This window comes from Drosophila obscura, unplaced genomic scaffold (assembly GCF_018151105.1).
Source record: "Drosophila obscura isolate BZ-5 IFL unplaced genomic scaffold, ASM1815110v1 contig_73, whole genome shotgun sequence".
Taxonomy (NCBI): domain Eukaryota; kingdom Metazoa; phylum Arthropoda; class Insecta; order Diptera; family Drosophilidae; genus Drosophila; species Drosophila obscura.
This window is the reverse complement of record NW_024542865.1, coordinates 7,454,110-7,475,779: the sequence shown is the minus strand read 5'-3', so window position 1 is coordinate 7,475,779 and position 21,670 is coordinate 7,454,110. Positions and strand designations below refer to the sequence as shown.

Genomic DNA, 21,670 nt, shown 5'->3' with positions numbered 1-21,670 from the left:
TTTACTTCAACTTCTGCTTCCCCTTCTCCAGCGCCAGCTCCAGTTCCAGTTCCATCTGTCTTAGCTTTCTGGTTTGTACATATGTACATACATATGTGTGTTTTTCTTGCTTTGTTCTCCTACCTCATTCATGGGTAGTTCTTCGGTGGTTCTCGTGAAGTTTTCATTCAGTGTCAAAGTGTAATAAAATATTACTCATGGCAATTAAAATTTTGTGCTGCGCTGTTCTTTGCTGCTCTGCTCTGCACTGCTTTTATTTCCTCGCCTCGGCTCAGGTTCAATGTGCACAGAAGCCAGAAGCGGATTGTGGTGGAGCCGCGGACGTGGCCGCGGGGCCCCTCTTTGCGGAGGGAAATATTTTACAAAAAAATTAAAAAGCTCTTGTCGAGGTGCTCCACGAAAAACGAAATAAAATATAAGTCCAGAGCGTAACTCAGAACGGTCACAGAGGAGCTGCAGCTGGAGCTGGAGTTGGTGCTGGTGGTGCTGGAATGGAGTGTCGCTGCCGGCGACAGTTCAACGACATGTTTATTAAGTCATACGCAAAATTTGTTAGACATGCCTTTGAGCAGACCGGAGACGGAGCAGAGCAGACGGGACAGACGACCGACCGCGCCGGCTCTTGAATGTCTGAGAACTTGCTGGCAAGTTTTATATGGCCCGCACTCTATGAGATTACATAAATGCCCATTAAAATGTATGCTAATAAAAACAAGATAAGTCCTAAGTCCCACAGACAAGCACACAAATTATATAATTAAGACGTGCCACCGCGAACCAGTACCAGCAGCAGCAGCAGCAGCAGCAGTGGCAGTGGCAGTGGCAGTGGCAAAATGTGATTTAAATATTGCAATTACAACACGAACAATGAGCTATATATACTAAAAAAAAATATAACTAAAATATAAATAAACATCAATAACCATCAGCTAGCACATAAATAACTTGGAAATAGTTTCAATTATTTTTGTTGTTGGTGGTTTTCGGTCAGCACAAGTGTATCTTTTACGAGTACATGGCACATTTTTGCAGTATTGTTTGGATAGTGCAATGTTAGAAATCGGAGATGGATTGGATTCGCAATAGCCGCGCACCGATCATAGAAGTGTTTGTTTTGGTTCTGTCGCGCCGAGGCTGAGTTGCTGATAAGCCTCATATCATTCATTACCCATACATCCATATATCATTCATGCTATATGCTATGCTCATCTCTCGCCGGCAGCCTTCAATCGTCAAAGAAAATATAAGGGCACTTATCGCATAAATAACCAGAGCCATCGAATCCGTGTGGGAGCCGTCGGAGCCTTAGACAAAGCGCCGCCCGGCTATCGATACGTCAATATAAATAATAACAATAATAAACAATAATAAATAATAGTAAATAATTACGAATAACTCGAAACAGAAAACACAGAAAAAACAACAACAGAAAACACTGAAATGAGTGGGAGAGGCAAATCACACGCGCAACTTGATAAATCAATTGAGCTGCTGCGAAAATATCGAGTTTCGTCGCTTGAAAACTATTTAATGGAATGTGCGATGAGATTTTGAGTGCGCAAGCCATCAAAGTGCCAGTGGGGGGGAGTGGGAGTGGGAGTGGATGATTTCGTTTGGGACTGGAACTGGAACTGGGACGTTTTATCAGAATGAGGGAAATGGCAACGCAACTGACTGCCCGGTCTGCTGGCAAAGGGCAGAGCAAATTATTATCAATTAAGAGCCGTGTGAATGGAAATCGAATGGAAATATGGTAATAAAGACTGACAAATGTCGTGTCGCGCTAATTGATGCCAGGCATTCATTTGAAATGCACATCAATTATGAATATAATAGCAATGCGCCACCGTAATTGAATCAAATGTTCAATTGAAAGTAGTTTGCAATAAATAAGATAATTTCTTTTTTGCACAAGTTTAACAATAACTTAATATATATTATAAATAAATAATAATATTAGTATAAATAAATTGCAGGCCACGCTGATTGATCATCATTGGATGCTTAACCGAACCGAACAGAGCCGAAAAAAAAGCCAAACAGATACAGATATCCTGTATATCCTGTATAGCCCACTACAGGGCAGGGCAGGGCAGGGCAGGAGAGAATCTGTTCTAAGCAGAGCATAGCGCAGAACGATACAGCACGGGATTCCAAGAAGGAAGCACCCGAAGGATAATAAAAACCAAAAAAAAAAAAAATTGGAAATTTGTGAAATAAAAAGAAGAAAAGGAGCCAAATGGCCGGACAATGGCAAAAAGTGGCACAGAATAAAGACACAAAATGCAGTTATCTTGCGAAAACCGTTCACGTCCACGTCAACACACACACACACACACACACACACAAGGTAGATCGTACGAGAGAGATCCGACAAAATGATGGGTTATTAAATGTTGTTAATCTTTTGGCCAGGCCATGACCCGCCACATATTCAAATTTCAGTGCTGGGATGCTGGGATGGACAGGTAGAGAAGGACAGGCAGGACTCTCACACACACACACACACACACACACACACGCGCGCAGAAAGAGGCCTATGTGTGACCGCTATGGCAACCACCGTTATGGCCAGGCCTAAACAATAGATGGGCCGAGCGCTGTAGAACGGTGAGCGGAGAACCCCGGAATCCAGAACCCAAAATACCAAACCCGAACCCCGAACCCCGCACCACGAACCTCGAACATCGCACAACAACTTGAATGTCGAGCCTCTTGGCATTTGCCTTTATTGTGCACACTGTTTAAATATTTACCAAGTTTTACAATATTTATGACAGCTAAAAACATAACAACACCTACTTACCCAAAAGGGCTCAAAGGCCGGGCAGCCCATGGCAGTCCATGTCCAGATTTCGGTACCAAGCCAGGAAGGGGACACTTGACACTGGACAGAGACAGAGACAGTGCCAGAGCGAGAGCCTGAGACCTGGGCAAGGCATTTTGTGGCAGGTCAGATTCAGCTTAGGCTCGCTAAGCCACACATACCATGAGCCAGCCAGCCAGCCAGCCAGCCAGCCAGCGACAGAGCCAGAACGAGAGTTGAACTTCCTTCAGATCGATTGCAATCAATAAACGGCTTAGGCGGCATTATAATATTCGAGAAATGTTTTTGCTAATCCATTTGCATGTCAACAGCAGACAAGACAAAACTGAGGGACGGGACAAGGACTGTGGACTATGCCACAGCGGACCATGGACCATGGACCATGGACAGCAAACAGCAAACAGAGTACAGTGGCAGACTGCTTCCGTTTGAGCTGAGCTAAGTAATCCGACTGGCCTGGTTTTAAGTTGCCACTAAGCGCCCTAAGCGGAGCTTGGCAATAAGCCAAGGCATTAAAAAGTAAATTTGCCTAAATCCGCTCAAAACAAAGCGGGGACTTAACTGCACCGAACTCAAATTTGAACTGAGACTCGGAATTCGGAATTCGGACTTGTGACAAGTGCAGCCGTAGCCGTGTTTTAGTTAACCCCGGGGATAAGGAGCGGCTCATCCTCGCCGATCAGCCCAAAACTCTCTGCTGGCGAGGATGATGCTCTTGCTGATGATGGTGCCAGTTGCTACAGTTGGCCAAAAGTTTCATTGAGGTTCCATTGAGCAGCGCTGGCCAAGGCCAACACCTTATTCATTGACTAACTGCCGCCGAGTGGAAGAGTGAAAGATTGAAAGAGTGGCAGGGCAGGGAAGGGCTGCCAGGGCTGCCAGGTAAGCAGGTGATGGGGCTCCGAGCAGCTGCTCGTTGGCGTCTCCGTCTCCTGTTGCGCGTGCCAAGTCTGTTGCCCAGCAAAAGTGACTGAGAACTGAGGGACTGAGGCGCATACAGAGACTCCAGAGGGGAGCATAGTTTGGAGTGCTAATAGCTTAACGCCGGCGCTTGAGATCATAAAAGAGATGGTCCAAAGGCGACCATGGAGCAACGACAGAAAGAAAAACGATCTCTACTGAAATAAGCAAAGGACAGCAAAAGATGGGGCATATAACACATCTTTAGGTATTTACTTTAACAGCTAGAGAATGTTCATGAATGAGATGAAAGCTATTTAAATTACTCATAGATATAATCCACTTAAATAAGACCAAATAAATAATTAAATAAATATATTTTGGCCCGTATATATTCTAGATGAGCCGTCCACGGAGAATCAATCAATATATTTGAGTGACAAATTAATTGATAGTTAATTCAGCTCGAATTTGGATCCAGAGAAATTCCTTGGCTAATACATTACGAGTGTGTGGTAATTTTTGTCACTCAAACTTTATTGTTTGCAGGGAGCGGGGAAGGTGAGGAGTTGAGGAGCGACCTTTAGCTGTGGTATCCACTACAAATCTGCGCTACACAAATGTTTCCCATTCAAAGAATTATGCTTAAGGTTCAGATTTCATTCGTTTTATTGTTCGATTCATTGCGCTGCGAGAGAGATGGGAGGTTGGAGAGGTGTTCTATAAATATAAAAATCGCTTTCTATATGTACTTACATAAGAAACATTACGCATGTAAACGATCTATATCTATATAATATATTTACAATAAATCAGGAGTTATATAGATATGGTGGGATGAGGGTAAATGAGGGCAAATAAGAACTAGTTAAGCAAAATGCGTACTGTCAACACTCACGACTATATCACAGATGTCACACAAACTAAGCTACCAAAAAAAAAAAATATATATATATATGTATGTATGCATGTAAACCTCGCTTTTACAACTTGATGCTTAAAATTTATCTGTCTATATATATGTATATAGCGGTATATACGGGTGAGCATATAACTATATATATCTAAAGGTGTTACATAATTTAGAGCCTTAAAACGATGCCAATTATAAATAATGCAATTATAAATAGATACAAATAATACTTTCCAGTTAGGATGCCGAAAAAGATCTCTATGCGGAGAGGATCTTTGGGGTTGGGGTTGGGTTTGGGTTTGGATTTGGATTGGATTGGGGATCTAGCGGTTGCTCTTATGTGACTAGAACGGCAACTTCGGGATGAAATCCTGTGGAATCCTCTACTACGAATCCAAGCAAATGCTTCGAAAACTCCTTAAATCTAGCAGAAAATTGTTGCTTTCTGGTATTCATGGTTGCTCACTCCTCACTGATTACTTAACGTGGATGAAATGTAGAGTAATGCTCGATACGGGCAGCAACGGGCAGGGGCAGGGGCAGTTCGCAGGCGGTAGTGAAAGAGAGAGGTGGAGTGCCATGGGATGACATTCAAATACTTTACTATACTATACCATCTATGGATTTCGGGAGTGGTGGTGGATGTTTGAAATGGTGTTTGATTGGATTGGTGGATCGGTGGATCGGTGTATCGGTCGGGGTGTGGTTATGCTTCACGTGCGCAGCACGCGTCGCTGCCTCTGCTGTCTGCCCTCTGCCGTCGACTGTCGCTTGCCGCGTCTGCCTCCAATGCTGGCGCTGCCGCTGCCGCTGCCACGGCTGGTCCCATTGGATTTGGACTTCTGCGCAGGCTTGGATACCTCATTGAAGTCTCTGCTATTGGAGCTGGAACTAGAAGTGGAACTGGTTTCACTCCGTGATCGGCTGAAACTCCGATTCGCAGGCTGCTGTTGCTGCTGCTCCCTCTGCTGTTTTCGGGGCTGTTGCTGCTGCTGCTGCTGCTGCTGCAGCTTGTGATGGGGCCGATGCGAGCGTTTCTTCTCCCGCTTGCCATCACGCCGGAGCAGCTGCCACATGGTGCGCACGAACTCGTAGTAGTGATGCTTCACGAACCGCATGTCGATCGAGTCCGCCTCGTTGGCCATTCTCATGGAACCGGTGTTGGCTCCCGCACCCGGTGCCGGACCCCCAGTGCCCTTGCTGCGCAGTTTGAGGCGCTTGTTCATCTCGTTACGCGAGATTTGCGGCAGCTGCACACCCATGGTGGCGGATCCATTGGCCGCGACACCGGGGCCACTGCGCCGATGCTTTCGACGGGGACTGGTCTGATTCACGGCCGTCTCCAGCTCGCACAGAATGCGCCGAGAGCTAAGGAGCAGCTCCCTCAGCTCCCGTGCCGTGGTGGACTCGCGGGTGATAAAGCGCTGGTCCCAGCGGATCTGGAGTCGCCGCAGATAGGCGAAGCTGGCCACGTACGTTTGCATGTTTCGGTACCAGCGCTTCAGGGCAATCTGCATGGAAGAAACAGAGATACAGAGAGAGAGGGAGAGAGAGAGAGAGAGCAGAAGAGCGTTAGTCACAGTTTATCACTGCAGGAGGAGCAGAAGGAAGTGGTAGTGGGATCCTACTAGATCCTGTGGAATGGGCAATCAATTGGGGCAATTGACTTACCGTTGAGTTGGGCTTGAGCTTGGGCAGGAACTTGTAGTTTTGAGTGTGTAGCGACCACATGGTCATGTTCCGGATATCGATGACCGAGTCCTGGCTGCTGTTGAGTCCGCGGTACTCCCGGAAAGCATGGCGCTTCAGCTGATTGAAGCTCTACGGAAAAAAACGGGAGAACAGGCGAAAATGTGGGAAATGATTGATTAGCTGGGCATGCAAGAGGCGATTGCTGGGCTGGGTTAACTCACCTGCCTAGGTCGTAGGCGGTTAAAGCGATCCCCAACCGCGGGATGGTAGGATCCCCCACAGGGATTGACCCACTCCAGGGCGGTGGTACTCTCGTTAAAGTTTCGGTAGTCAATCCAATTGCTGTTCCTCTTCCTGTGCCGCTTGCTGCGAGGCTGCGAGGAAAAGCCGGATGACCCAGATGCCGCGGAGATGGAGCTGAGGTTGTTGGGACTGATGCTGATGCTGAGGCTGAGGCTGGGACTGGGACTGGGACTGGCCATGCTGCTGGTGGTGGTGGTGCGGAGGCGGTTGGCATCGATTACCGTGAGGCCGCCGCTGGCCGTACGCATCGTCATGGTGTGTGCAGGTGCCGCGAGGAGCAAGTTGAGCGCGATTGGAAGGAGCAGGGTGATAAAGTGCGGCAGTTGGGAGCACATATCCGCATTGTCCTGCCGCCGCACGGCCCTTGAGCTCCTCCGATGCCCGCCGATGCTCGTCCTGGGCCCGTTGCTTTTCCAGTTCCCGTTCTCGGCCGTCGTGGTGTCTTTAGCTGTGGTTGCAGCGCACTGCCAACCAACTGTGGTAGATGCATCCAGATCCGTGATTGTGGTTATTTCCGTGTCCGTGTCCGTGTTCGTGTCCGTGTCCGTGTCGATCGTTGGCAGGCAGCACGACGGGAGAATTTGGTGAAAGCGGGAGGAGATGAAGAAAGACGCAAAATGAGTATCGGCAATGCAAAAGACTTCATCCAGGGCCTGGACCCCTAGCTGACGATCGGCCATCGGCGATCTTGCGATCTGCGATCCGACTACGAAAATCCTTCCAGAATGGTCTTCCCTTCAGGGGAAGTGCAACTGCAACCTTTCGAGAACCTTAAGAATTTTGTTCGGCTTTTTTGACATTTTCTTTATTATTTTAAATTTTTGGCGCCTTTTATGGATTTGCTAGCTATTCCAGGGCGAAATCTGGTCGAGAATAGGATCAAACTAGATAATTTAGACAACTAACTCGAGAGGAGCCTGATCGGGGGGGGGCGATCAAGCGATCGGGCGATCGGAGAACGGAACGGAGCTTGCGAGGACCTACATAAAGCGGATCGATAGCCGATCGATGACCAAAGGACCATAAGTAAGCTAGCTCTATGGCCTTAAAGAAGCTAAATCCAATCCATAATTTTATTGAACACATTTCAAAGCAGTTCTATATTTGCCAAGCTGTCTGGTTTCTCGATTCTGAGTTACATATATGGAAATATATATTTATATTTCCCAACTGATTGGTCCTTTGCTGATATTTGCCAATAATTATGCCAAGGAAAAACTATCAAGGATTACATGCTAAAATCGCGCTAAATATTAACTTTATATAATGGTGAAATGGAAATTAAAATTCTAAAACTGTCTAAACTATAAGTTTGAATCAGAAAAAATACACACACCGCATTATAGTTGAAAAGTTTCGTTCAGCAAGGATCCCCGTGGATACCTGGCAGGGGCGCTCCGCTTTAGAATCCAAATCCGTTGGTAATCCACAATTTATCCGCCGCTGGCTCGTTCTCAAGTTTGGGGGGTGGGGGGTGGGGGCACACTGGCACTTGCAACACAACACTCGAACAAAAAAATATATATATAATAAGCTCAGACACTACTGCTGTGGAGGATGGTGTCGGTGTCGGTGTCTCGTTCTTGACTGGCTGTTTCTTGACTGCTGGAGCTGATGAGCAGATGATGATCACTTCTTCGCGGACACTTCTTATCACGTCCGAGTATGAAACCGAACTGAACCCAAAGTTGAGCTGGATTCGACCAGCTTTCTTTGTTGAGAGGCGAGGCAGAGACAGAGGCTGCTGCGGCTGCGGCTGTGGCTGCGGCTGGGGCCGCTTCGAAGACGGCTTCGACCAACTCCAAAAGACCGAAACTGAAACTGAAATTGAAACTGAAGCGAACAGAGCGCTCAGTCGACGTCGATGGCTCTGTCGGCGTCGCAGTTGGTGTTAATGTGAAAAATGGAAAAAAAGAAAAACGAACGATACGCCTGTGGTTGTGGCTGTGTGTGTCTCTGTCTCTCTGCCTGGCTGGCTGGCTGGCTGCCTGCCTGCCTGCCTTGCCTGGCTGTGATCGGAAGATCCTCTTGCTGCCTGTGGGTCCCCACCACCACCTGCACGTGGTGTCCGTATGTGTGTGTGTGTGTGTGTGTGTCTACCTGATCGCTAGCTCGCTCGCTCTGTCCCTGTCCCTGTCCCGCAGCCTGGCTGCCTTCTCTCTCGCTGGCCATATTGTCGCCATTACTTACCGCTCATTTTTCCTGCTCACCCAATCCGGGCCACGGCCACTCACTCAAAGAGAGCGGGGCAGGGGCAAGGCCTCTACCTGTTCCATATTCTGTGCCTGCCCAAAAGCCGCTGCCCTGCTCTCTCATACATATGTACATATATCTCTTTTACAGCGCTGTCCTCGTACTGTATTTTTTTTATTCTCATTCTGCGCTATATGCTTGCTAAAAATCCTGCAAAGGGATTCGTTTAAGATTATAGCTTTCCGAATTCCGAATTTATAAAAAACTACTCTTCTACTTATGTACCATCTTCCATTCCAAAATACTTAATTCTCTTACAGCATATTCTTGCTCCACAAAATATACAATACATATATTATAAACATAAGTATTATGTATTATAATAATATAATAATAATTGTAATTATAACAACATAATAATATCAGGAGCGACTCTTTTTGGAGGCTCTCTTTCATTTAGAAATATTATATTATATATATTTATTTAGGGAAAGTAACTCTTTGTTCTTACATAAATCCTTTGAGTCTATAATAGAAACTACTAACATACATACATATTTATGTACAAATCAGAAAGTTAATTTCAATACGATTTTATCACTTTCATAATAATAATAAATAAACCTGCCATGCTCGCGATCGGTTCGGTAACACGCGTCGCGCGTCATGCGGCTGCGCCCCTCGGTCGGTTGGGAGGCTTCGGCTTGGTGTCGCATGGGCCAATTGATGCCACGTCCAGACAAAAAAGAACAATAATAATAATAATAAGAAGTGTTTAAAATAAAATAAAATAAAAAGTTTCTAGTGCACGCTTCGTGGTGTAATCTTTATTTGGGATCAGTGGGGGGGGTACGTACTCCCGCCGACTGCTCAGGGAGTACGTACTCGTATGTATAAAACTGTTCTCCTTTAAACTTTAAACGGCTCCGCTCGCTCAGAGAGCCAGACAGACCATGTTGCACAGCTGGCGCGCAGGTATGAGAGGGTCATTTATGGGTGTTGGTCTGCTGCTACCTAGGCCTCCCTCTTGCCAGAATTTTGTTCGGACTCGGCTCACTCCCTCTCCCTAGTTCCCTCCCCCGCCTCCCCCTGGCTTAAACAATTGACAAGCTAATTAAATTGAGTTTTCCCGCTTTGTTTTGTGGGCAGAGGCATGGAATTATGGCAGCATTGTCATGTATCCAGGCCCAGGCTCGAACAGCTGTGGGCTGTGACTCTGACTCTGACTCTGAGGCTGCAGTTAAAGTTGAAAAGGGAGGCAGACGAATCCTCGTAGACACGGAGCACAGAGAGAGAGAGAGAGGAATGGACTGACTGGCTTTGCGTCTAACCGTAAGTGGAATCGCTGGCAGCAGGAAGCAGCCGTGTCTCGCAGCGGGGCCACTCGCCTTGATTTCGCCGCGCGCCACCGGCGCAGGACCCACAGGACTCGCTGCGAGGGATACGCATATATATCAAGGTGGCAGCCACCTTTTGTGTGCCTACGTATGTCCTTTGGGAACTGTTTTGGGCCGGCCGAGGCGGCAGCACAAACAGAAACAATTCGCACCCAAAGAAACAACTTCATCCGGGAATGTTGTTGGGAATAGGTGAGGGTAGGGGGCATGGGTATATGGGCATGGGCATGGACATGGGCATGGGCATGGGTAGTAGCTGTGGGTATGAGTATGGTCAGGGGGTATGGGTATGGGTATCGTATCTCTATCTCTATCGATGGACACGATTATTGCATTGATGAGCTCCTGCTGCTCCTGTCGGTACACACACACTCACACACACACAAAGAAGACGCAAAGAAAACGGAGAGCACCACAGGATGTCCTTTCTGTTTTACTTGCGATTCGTTCTGGACAACAAAAATATTTTGCTACAAAATTGAGTTGTTCTGTGAGGTCTAAGCTCGCTCTCTCTCTCTCTCTCTGTGAATGCATTGTGTCCTGTCATGGTGTAATTTTTTAGCGGCGTATCGAATGCTAAGGATACGCTTTAATTGCCACAACGAACACCTCCGTATCGATCTCGGTCTTGGGCTCGACCTCGGGACACGGGCGACGTTCAGTTGGCATCATTACACGCTGCTTAGCTCCTGTCCCTTTGCCTTCTGCCTTCAGCCTCAGCCTCTGCTTCCTCCTACCTAGCCTTTCGTTTCAGCCCTGTTGTTGCTGCTGTTGTTGTGGGTGTGTGCAACAGACGGCGGCATGGACTGAGTAGAGTTAAAGGTAGGACGAAGTAGGAGTGGGAGTAGGAGTACGAGGTGTTAGTTTTTCTCGGGGCAAGTTGTTGTGATGGTTTTTGATTATGCGTAAAATTGTTCGCTTTATCATACATAATTTCCCTTGTACGGGTCAAACGGTTAGTTAGTCGATTTGCCCATTCGTTTGTTCGTTTATTTGTTTGTTTATTTGTTTGTTTATTTGTTTGTTTGTTTGATTGTTTTCCGAACTCCCTTCAGCCGCTCAGTGCCATTAGCCGTGCAATTGGCATTAGTTATGGGCTTTATTGGGCCAACAGTGGTGGGAAGTGGAGGGGGAAAGTGGCTAAAGCTATAGCTTCCCATCCTAAGCTATCCGAATCTTAATCCGAATCTATACAGATACACATAAATACACTCTCTTTTATTAGAAAAAATATAAGATCAAACCTGCCACTCTGAAAATCAATTCAAATTTCTGATCATCATTCCAAAATAATTTTACAAGTTGTATGCATAATCATATAAATTAAGAAACATCATTCTTATGGACATACAGAAATATGTACAATTTTATTTATTTATCGTGTATCTTTTAGCAGTGAAAGAACGGAAAGAAAAAGATATATTAATAAAATAATATATATCATAATATATAATATAATATAATATAATATAATATAATATAATATAATATAATATAATAATATTTCAGATACCTCGTAAATGGAAATAATTATTTCGCAATTTAAAGAAACTCAAACAAATGACGAGAAGTTGCAAAGAAACCAACACACTGGTTTTTTCTCTGTCCATTCTCTTTTCTCACTTAACCCCACTATTAATTTGTTCGCTTTTCAACCAATGAAAATAAAGAGACATTTGCAGCCAATCAAAATCGAAAAGAGAACAATTGCGTTCGTGTGCACCAGCGCGCGTGTGTGTGTGTGTGTGTGCGAGAGTGAGCATATCGGTTGAGTGGAAGAGCGCAAGAGAGTGGCCAGCTAGCCGTGTTGAGTGGAGTGGAATGGAATGGAATGGTTGAGAGAGGAGTGGTTTCATTATTTAAATGTAAATATTATGAGAGTTGAATGTCATGAACGATTGCATGTTTTTGGTTTGGCAGCAGGTTCGGCAACAGTCTGAATTTTCACATACTTTTCCTATTATATTTTAATACAAATTTGTTATAACGGGTGCTCAAAAATAATAAGGGCTATAGTACATATGTATATGTATTGAAAAGACAGAAGAAAGCTCTTCCAACAGAGGCAGAGGAGTGAAGATGAAGAACGTCCAGTGGCGTTTACCGGCGTAGGGAGAGAGATAACAACTAACGGAGTGGAAACAGCTAGAATTTATTTGTGTGATTAAGGTGTAAAAGTGTATAGAGGGAGGAGGAGGGGCAGTTAGTGTCGCGCAGCACGTGAGCCACGACTCTCAACGTTTCGACTGGTTTCATTCATAAATCTGATGCCGGTTGTCGCTGCTGCTGCCGCTGCCGCTGCCAGTGTCGCTGCTTCTGCTGCTGCTTCTGTCGCTGCTTTCGGTGCTGCTGCCTGCCGCTGTTGTTGTTTCTGATGCCTCTGCCGAATGCTGACTCAATGGGATTTTACAGTTAAGACCGCTTCAGCGGACTGACGCCATTGTCACGCACAGGCCTGATCGCTCCTAACCGATCCGATACGTTCCCCCGATCCCCTCCACCACAGACATACATACATACATACATACATATGTATCTCTCCCAGCCGATACGATCCGATTACCCCTTCAGACGAAGCCTCCGAAGTGTGTGCAACGGTAAATGCGAGATAGCTCCAAAAAATGGCAATACAATACCCCAACACACACACACACACACACATGTACACTCTCCCCCGCAGATCAAGCGACAAGTACTCGACACTTGGCCCCATATATAATGACTCACGTAGGGGGTGGGGGTGGCGGTGGCGCTGGGGGGGCGCCGTCAAATGTCTAGTGGAACGTGCCCAAGTGAGTGACTGGATCAGGGCTCTGTAGTTTTTCCGTTCTTACCGGGAGATTCCATGCCATGCCTCTCTCAGGTGTATGATGAGGTCTACAAAGTATGTGGCCGTGGGAAAAAGCGGGAGTGGGAGCGGGAGCGGGAACGGGAACGGGAACGGTAGGAACCCCCTCCCTTTTGGGACTCCCTTTTGGAGAGCTTCAGCAATGCGATAAGTACGAATTTCAGGGGGGGTCTAGAGACCACCGACTCAACCGATCGAAGTGCAGTCGGAGCCATCCGATATCAGGATCCAGGGAAATGAGAGAAGTGAGAAATCAACAGAAGTAGGCGTGATTAAATAGATTAATTTATTATTATGCTAATCGGATATATAACTTCGTATATGTAGTATGCATTGTGGATCGAGCCTGCGAGGCTAAGTTTAGGTATGTGTGTGCGTGTGGGTATATAAATTAAGCGATATAAATACAAATGGATATGCGGGGGATTAAAAAAAACAATATATAATATAAATATAATAATAATAATAATAAATAACTATGTACGTAGGAGAAAGTGGGTGGCAGATTGGGTTTTAGTAGCTCCCTTTAAGCAGCTTTGAATAGACTTATGTGGCATAGTGGTGGAGGTGTGGGTGTGGTGGTGGCTGCAGGTGGTTGATGGTGGCGATTGCTTTTTGGTATACTTTAACTCTGGGAACTTGAAGGAGGAGATACATTATTCCGTGTGTGTGCGCTCCTAGTTGACCTCCTCTTCGTCGCCATTCTGCTTTTCCAGCAGGACCTTGTACTTCTGCTGGACGACGGCCAGCAGCTTGATGGCCTCCAGGGTGACCCCGAACTTGTGGTCTGGGTATGAGGTTGCGTACGTATAGATGGACATGCTGCAGGGCTGGCTGTTCATGGCTGCCTCTGCCATGTATAGGTTGTGGCTCAGCTTTTCGATGATATGCACGAAGGTGCAGTTGTAGCCGCTGTGCCCCTTGGTGACGCTCTGCATCAGATGGCGCACAATCATCAGGGCGTCGGCAATCTTGGGCAGCTCCTCGCTGGCCTCTCTCACCTCAGCCTGATTCTCGTAGATGAACCTCTCGGGGTCACTATCGAAGCGCACCTTTTTGGTCTCCTCGTGCAACGGATGCGTCAGGTTGAGATTGTGCAATGAGTAGCGGTCTATCGCGCCGCTCAATGTAACGCCATCTTTCCAATAGTAATCCAGCTAAAGAGAACAGGGTGGGAAGGGGGCAGGGGGTAAGGTATCGCTCGCAGCACCGCTTTAAGCTCCGCTCCACTTACCCACTGGCCGATCAGGCAGGTGATGGCTTCCATAGTCTTCTCGGCCACATTCTGGGCACCGACCAGACTTGCCTTCGTTGACATGGCGCTCCTGTGATACTGGCAGAGCAGGGTGGACGTTGGCTCGGGCCTCACTATTGTGATATTCCTCGTTTGATCCAATGCCTGGTGTTCCGCCGAACGCTGGTGCACGTGGTGGCGGTGGGGCAGTATTAGGTGGCGACCGCTGAGACGTCGCGGCGCTGCCGATGTCCCCGTGGGCCAGCTAGCGGCGATTGTGAGCAGCAACAGGACACCCAGGAGCCAGCACCGGGCGGGAGCTGCAATTGAATTGTGAACGAAATCAGTAAGGAAAGCCAAATACAAATGCAAATCATTTGAAATCTTAGATTGCTTTGAAATGTTCGAACTTTTTGCTAGGGACTAGGACTAGAGCAGGGACTAGAGCAGCTCGCCCTGCAAGACATATGGCCCTGCAAGCTTGTGACACAAGAGTATTTACAGAAACAGATAGAAGCACAGGTAAACTACGAATACAGATATACAGACATACATATGTACATACATACATATGTACACTCGCAGATACTGTCGGGTTTTATGACGTTAGTGATTCAGAAGTAATTGAGGAAACACTTACACACTCGGCCAAATCGCACTGAATTTGAGCCCACCCTGTGGCGGGGTTTGCTTGAGGACTGTTGTTGGGGTTCTGTGTCCTGTGGCAACAGTCTATCCTCGATCTGGCTTGCACTGCCACTGGCAATGGGACTGGGACTGTGACTGTAGCTGTAGCTGGCCATTTTTCGGCGCACACACGAAGGGAAAAACAATAACACGATGAGCACGTGACAGAGAGTGTTTTTGGGCTGTGCAGATGCACTAGCACAGAACTGATTCCCGAAACTAAGTTATATATAACACTGCGCTTGGGTTTATATTGAGGTTGTGGTTGTTGTTGTGGGTGAGTGAGGTAGGCGTAAGGTTAGCGCTTGCACTGGCAACTGGGCAACTTAGAGCTGATCAGATGCTGATCTGAAGACGGGTTGTACTTGGCGAACTTTTGTACTTGGCTCGACGAAATCTTTGAGTTTATGAAGAGTTTAAGGCACACGCCATGCAATTTATACGATTCAAATTAGTATTATCGTCGCACGAAGCCAGCCGAGCGCGTGGCCGAGCCGCACGCACACACTCACACAGCAATCACTCGGCACACAGCACACAGCACACAGCGTCCAGCAGCAAGCGACGTCTTCCCCAAGCAAGTCCCAGATGACGGCAAAGCTTTCGCGCTTGCGCTTGTAATCGCCAGCCAATGGCGAGGGACACACAAACAATTGCACACGCACACACATACACACACACACACACACACACACACACACACACAGCAAAAAGGGCTACATTATGTAGTTGAATGTGAATCTTTTGGGGGATTGATCTACTCCAGCAGCAGCAGCAGCAGCAGGTCGTTTTCCCACATAGTCAACTCCGGTGCTGGCTGACTCACAAATCACTGGAATCATAATCACAATTCCCTGGGCACATACATATGTACATATGTATGTACGTACGTATATTCCCCTTATTCTTGACGTGTGTGTGTTTTTTTTTTTGTTGTTTTCTCTGGTTTCTTCCTGTCTTGCTGGCCAGTGTGGAGAGTGCAGCGAGTGGGGACTGGAGAACGGAGAGGGAGAGTGGGAGTGGAACCCAGAGAGTGTTTTCGTGGGTGGGGGGCAGTAATTTATGCACGGAAGCTTCTTGGCCCAGAACGGATGTCAGATTGAATTCTTGGCCAATGCCCTTGGCCGGGGGAACATCGGCAGTGCGTCAAAGGTCAAAGTCAAAGGCAGTACAAAACCAATTAAAAAATCATCTAAATGACAATCATCTAAAACAGGGCTCGAAAAGTGAATGAACTTGAGCGAAGATTTGCGGCTGGTGGCGTGGAGTGGAGGATCAAACGAGAAGGAACGTGTGAGTCGCTTCTGGGGACGCGACTCTACTTATACCCGTACTCAGTCAGTATATACATTTTTTTGAGCTTATGCTTTTTTAGAATTTAAACTTAAAAAAAAAAATTTACTTTTTACATTTTTTTTTTACATCTACAATGTATATTATACATCTCCTCCGCTAGGGGTTGCTCACGGCAGAGTGTGCGAGCGAGAAAGAGAATGAGTAGCGGGTCTATTGCTGTAGGAGGCGGGGGCACCAACAGAAAATTAATTTCTTCATTCTGGCTAGATTTTCGTCCTTTGTGCGGGCGGAAGGGGGCGGGGCGAAATTTTAAAATACACTTGTAGCAGTGTTTGATATCACATGAGAGTGTAAACCAAATTTGGTTTCTCTAGCTCTTATAGTCTCTGAGATCTAGGTGCTCATCGAGACAGACAGACAGACGGACAGACAGACATGGCTATATCGACTCGACTATTGATGCTGATCAAGAATATATATACTTTATGGGGTCGGAAACGTTTCCTTCTCTGCGTTGCACACATCCACTTTTACCTCAAATCTAATATAATCTAATCTAATCTAATGAGTACGGGTATAATTATTTACTTCGATGAATGGTGGATGAATGAATGGATGGAATGCCATAACCAGTATAGCCATAGCCATATGGGTATAACAAAACTTGTGTAATTGTGGCACTTGCTGCTATTGTTGCTGGTGTTTGTGTTGCCGGTGTTTCTGTTGCCTGTTCGCGTTGAATATGTAACTGTTGGTGTTGCTTGCCTTGACCGCGACGCGTTGTTCCTTAGGCATTTCCGATCGGATCGGATCGCTTAGAACGTGAGCGCAATGGAAACTGAAAGCCGCCGAACAGGCGGCATACAAACAGCCAAGAGACATTGGCCAAGGCAACGGGAGAGGCAGTAGCATACTCGTAAATATAAGAGACATTCCCCCACATCTAACAGTTACAGCCCGTCTCTCTCTTTCACGGTCCGCACCCACTCTACCACAGACACTCAAGGAGTTACTCATGACACGCGTCAATGCAGCTCTCATTTGCGAAAAAAGCCACTCGACAGCCACGCCACGCCGTTGGCCCCCAGAGAGCACTAAACCATTGACGGGGGCAAACCTTGCTGCCAGAGATTTCCCTGCCAAATTGCGTGCTCGCGGACTCGCGGTTCCGACTTATGCTGGCGACTTCCGTTTTATATAGTGATGCGAATTCCTCGTCCAAATATAGCGGCTGACGATAAGGAGGCACACAGTGGGGCTTTTGTGCCGATCTAGAATCCAGATTTCTGAATCTGGGGATATTCTTGGTTTGGTTGGGAATATTTTTCTCGCCCTGCTAGCTGGGCATTTCATAATGGATCCTTTTTCCGAAACGGTTACTTGCCTGCCTATGGCAATTTTACTTCACTTTATTTTTAATAGTAATCGACTTGGCATACTCTTCCCAAGGGAATAACATAGGGAATAAGTGGATAAGTCATAGAAAAGATGCAATGGGAATTATGGCTCTCTGTTAATACATATGAAGGGGGAAAACAGTGTAAAGTGTATTTTGATGCATATTCCTAACTATATTTGGAATATCTACGCTATGGAATATACGAGTATGTGTATGGGCGTATTACGTATAATCACTGTCACCAGGTTGTCTGTTATTTTTCACACTTGCGAGTGTAAAACTGTGCAAGCCTTAGCTACGCACAATTGCAAATCTGCAACGTAAGCATGGCCGAGGGAGTTCCGTTTGAGGCTTAATGTTTCCCTATTTAGAAATGAGCATCCATTGACGAGTACTTCCAGAGTGACGTGTCACGCATCCGCATCTCTCGGTATCAATCAAAACAAAAATAGCAAGCAACAACGGAACGGAAACCTCAAGCAGGGTCGCGGGCTGTAATACATAGCTCATTCATCGGTCCGAGCCGATCCAGACTACGGGTCGTCATCACGCCGCACCAACTGCAGTGCACTGCACCGATGCAACCGCAATGCAAGCGGATGTGACGCGTGCCCCGCCGGGGCGGATCTGAAGGGTGAGTGCCATTAAGTCTCACAACCTACTGTTTCACACGCGACCGGCAATGATGACGAAAAGGAATTATTGTAAAGCATTGGAATGATGGCCTTGGGGATTCAGCATACAGGGAAAGCGTAAGTGGGAGTATCCCTAACATTAATAATCGAATAGATAAGTGCAGAGAGAATAATCGAGTAATCGAGTGATCGCGGATAATAAGGTGCTGTGGACGCCAGAAAGAGAATAAGTAGCGTCAGCAGCGCTGCAGGAGGTGGGGGAAGCAACTGAAATTTCATTTCTTTATTCTGGCTATAATAATGATCCGATCTGATCTTAGATAAGTTTTATCGTATCTTTAAAATTGTGGCTGGCACAGATTTTCGTCCTTTGTGGGGGCGGCTTAAATCATTTAAGTGTAAAGATATTTTCTATTTCTAGTTCTAGTTTCTATTTAAAAGCTATGCTGATCAGATTCTGATGGTTGCGTTGCAGCATACTAAACGCTGATACTCTCCTGATACGCTGATTTACAATGTTGAACTTGAGACGTCACGGTCCCAGTTCTGGACCCAGTCGCCACTGATTGTATGAAAATAAACTGTGACGCCATAGCACATAGAGCCGTTAATCTTAGAGTCTCGCTTCGAGAAAGTACTCCGTGCAAAGAGCAAATTTCAATTGTCGTCACCTAAGGTTCCGGTCCCGGTCCCGGTCCCTCCCAACCAGTCTAACTGACCACAGACACTTGATTCTGGCTGTACATATGTCGATTATAAGTCAGGCAGCTATTAGGGTAAATCACCGAGCAACGAGCAGCGAGCAGTGTGCAAAGCCTCCTTTTGTTTGCCTTTCTGTTTAGATGCTCTCTCTCCCACTGCGTCATCGTGCCCATTCATGGGCAGAGATTAGACTGAATCGAATGAAAGGGGCATACTCATTTGTTTGGGCAGCGCATTATGAATGAACGAACGGACTCGGATTGCCACTGGGAAGCACCTGTGCAGTGCTGTGGCTGTGGCTGTGCTGTGCCTGTGGCTGTGCTATGCCTTGTGCTTGGCTTTTCGTAAGAAGGCGAATAGGAAAGCAAACAACGCAACGCCGCTGGGCCTGCAGCCGGGTCTGGGCCAAGATGAGGCCAGTGCTATTTTTGGCACTGTCGATCCCCTTAAAAAAAAAAAAGAACTGTGGCGCCCGCAAGCAAACATTTCACGCAATGGAAGAAAAGTAGATGGAGTTGGGGCTCGAGGTGCGATGTTAGCTGTGACGCAATTGGGCTTCCACCGAACCGTTTTTTTTATAATTGCTTTCAGTTCCTGTTCACACTAGGCATACGCCACGTGGTACAGAGGTCACATACAGATACAGGTATAGGTGCAGGTATAGCAAATTTGAACTCACCTCAGGGCAGGCGACGTCACCAAGCGGCCGATGGCACAGGCCCAAAGCGAGAGCTGAAAGAGATAGCGGAAGTTCGGGATCTTAATTCTCATTTGTTGGACATTAGCCGCATTAGCCACTCTATAGAAACGACCGATCAAAGCAGATTGAAAATTTTGTAAAGAATAACTACAGGCCCAAATACATACATATGTATAGTACATTGCACCGGTTCGTGTGCTACATGATTTCTACCTGAAGTTAAAAGCTTTGGTCGAGCTTTTTTGGACGCGATCTCGTCGTCAGGTGTGCTGTGGCCACAGGGGAATGTATATTGGCCGATTGGATTGGAGACAGTGTTGCCGATTGAGCTATTTTCCCACTAGATCTATCGTGTTTCAATTGGCAAATGCGTGATAAATTGTAAAATAGCGGGTAGCGGGAATTATGGCTATTTTTAAAGACAAATTTACGTAATTTTAGCTTATTAAAAACCTCTGGTAACTTCATGTATTTTAATGATTTTACGATGCCACACTTATATACGCTGTAGTATTTTTTCGATTTAAATCGCAAAAAACATCGATAAGCCAAAAGGGAATTCAATTTTATCGTTTTTAGGTATTAAATCAATTGAATCGATTTTAATACCATCACCAACGAGGTATTTCACAATCTAATAGCCTTTTTACACTGGGCGCGTCTGCTATCGATATCGGCATAGACGCAATGAAGCAGAAAAGGCGTTTACATTGGAAGACGTGCGTCTTGAATTTGGATTTGGGTGTTTGATGACAAGGAAAGATACACAAATTTTTGAAAATCAACAGAATTAAGCAAGACGTAGGAAAATGGACGAAAAAGAATTGATTCTCATATTTAAATATTATTTTCAGACATTTCATTGTAGAGTTTGTGGGAGTTCTTCTTCAAATTATGAAAACCACCGAAGTTCGTCTCCAGCAGTGTCTTAATGGCATAGGGGGTAGAAAAATTCATATGATAATAATACAATCAGTTTCAAGTATTTTATTTAATGACTTTATGTATATTTTCACCTTTTTGCAAAATCATACATTTTAGCGCCAAAATTTGATTTTTGATCTACAATTTTTTGTTGTTATTAGTGGTGATAGTTGCGCTGATAGGCAAAAATACCAAAAATGAGCAAAATCAATCGAATATACCGAATAGACGCACATGAATCAGACACTGACGCAACTTTTTGCCACCACTAGGGCCCTATGCTTAACCTATGTAAAAAAAACTGCGTCTTCGCCAAGACGCAAAGAAGCATGACGCAGCCCCAGTGTAAACGGCCTATTACATTCGATCGCGAGTGTAAGTTTTAAATGCCTAAGATTTATAAGCAAAAATCGCGTCGTGTCTGGATGTAGGACATTGCATTCAAAGATTGGCTGCCTTTAGAATCAGCCGATGATAGGAAATGCTTTTGCAAATATTGTAAGTCTAGCATTAATGCAAAACTTAGCGATTTGCACACACATGCGAAGCGATGCTTTGCGGCAGTACCGCTCGACGCAAGACCCCTATCCCCATGAGTCCCCAGTCCGTCACTCTATATTGTTGAATAAATGTTTACTAGGTGTAAGTAATTTAAGCTATAATAAACCTCATAAATACAAAAAAAAACAGCCAAACATAAATCTTCGTCGTCTGCTTTTGCACAGACAAACAAAATAACGTTTGTTGCATCTGTGTCTGTGAAAACATGCCAACAAGAGGCGTTAAAGTACTCTAGCGTTTTTTTTTTAACTACCATCAACATTTTATGGCTATTTATAGCTTTTTTCAAAGGCTAGTTTAGCTTTTATGTGACCCAAAGAGTTGGCAACACTGATTGGAGAGTTCATCCAGGTATTTGGATGTTTGGATTGCTTTATGGGGAAATTCAGCTTTATCAACTATGAATCACCGACATACGAATACAATGGAAATACTAGCTCTTGTTCCAGAGATCATTTT

At 45.8% G+C, this 21,670-nt stretch overlaps 2 protein-coding genes across 3 annotated transcripts; both read right to left on the bottom strand.

The window, feature by feature from the left end:
• Positions 1 to 5,046: 5,046 nt before the first annotated feature.
• On the bottom strand, positions 5,047 to 8,026 carry LOC111081906. Of its 2 annotated transcripts, XM_022378074.2 has the most exons (4): positions 7,970 to 8,026; positions 6,554 to 7,110; positions 6,312 to 6,461; positions 5,047 to 6,151 (listed from the first exon to the last, which is right to left on the bottom strand). In XM_022378074.2, exons 1-4 carry the CDS (start codon positions 7,974 to 7,976, stop codon positions 5,354 to 5,356), a joined length of 1,512 nt encoding a protein of 503 aa, XP_022233766.1. In that variant the 5' UTR covers positions 7,977 to 8,026; the 3' UTR covers positions 5,047 to 5,353. The 2 variants fall into 2 exon arrangements, with proteins under 2 accessions (XP_022233766.1, XP_022233759.2); XM_022378067.2 differs by lacking the exon at positions 7,970 to 8,026 and having other exon boundaries at positions 6,554 to 7,514.
• A 5,619-nt stretch (positions 8,027 to 13,645) lies between these two features.
• Positions 13,646 to 15,110, bottom strand: LOC111082353. The gene is made up of 3 exons (XM_041595519.1): positions 15,092 to 15,110; positions 14,308 to 14,627; positions 13,646 to 14,230 (listed from the first exon to the last, which is right to left on the bottom strand). Exons 1-3 carry the CDS (start codon positions 15,108 to 15,110, stop codon positions 13,751 to 13,753), a joined length of 819 nt encoding a protein of 272 aa, XP_041451453.1. The 3' UTR covers positions 13,646 to 13,750.
• Positions 15,111 to 21,670: the final 6,560 nt, after the last annotated feature.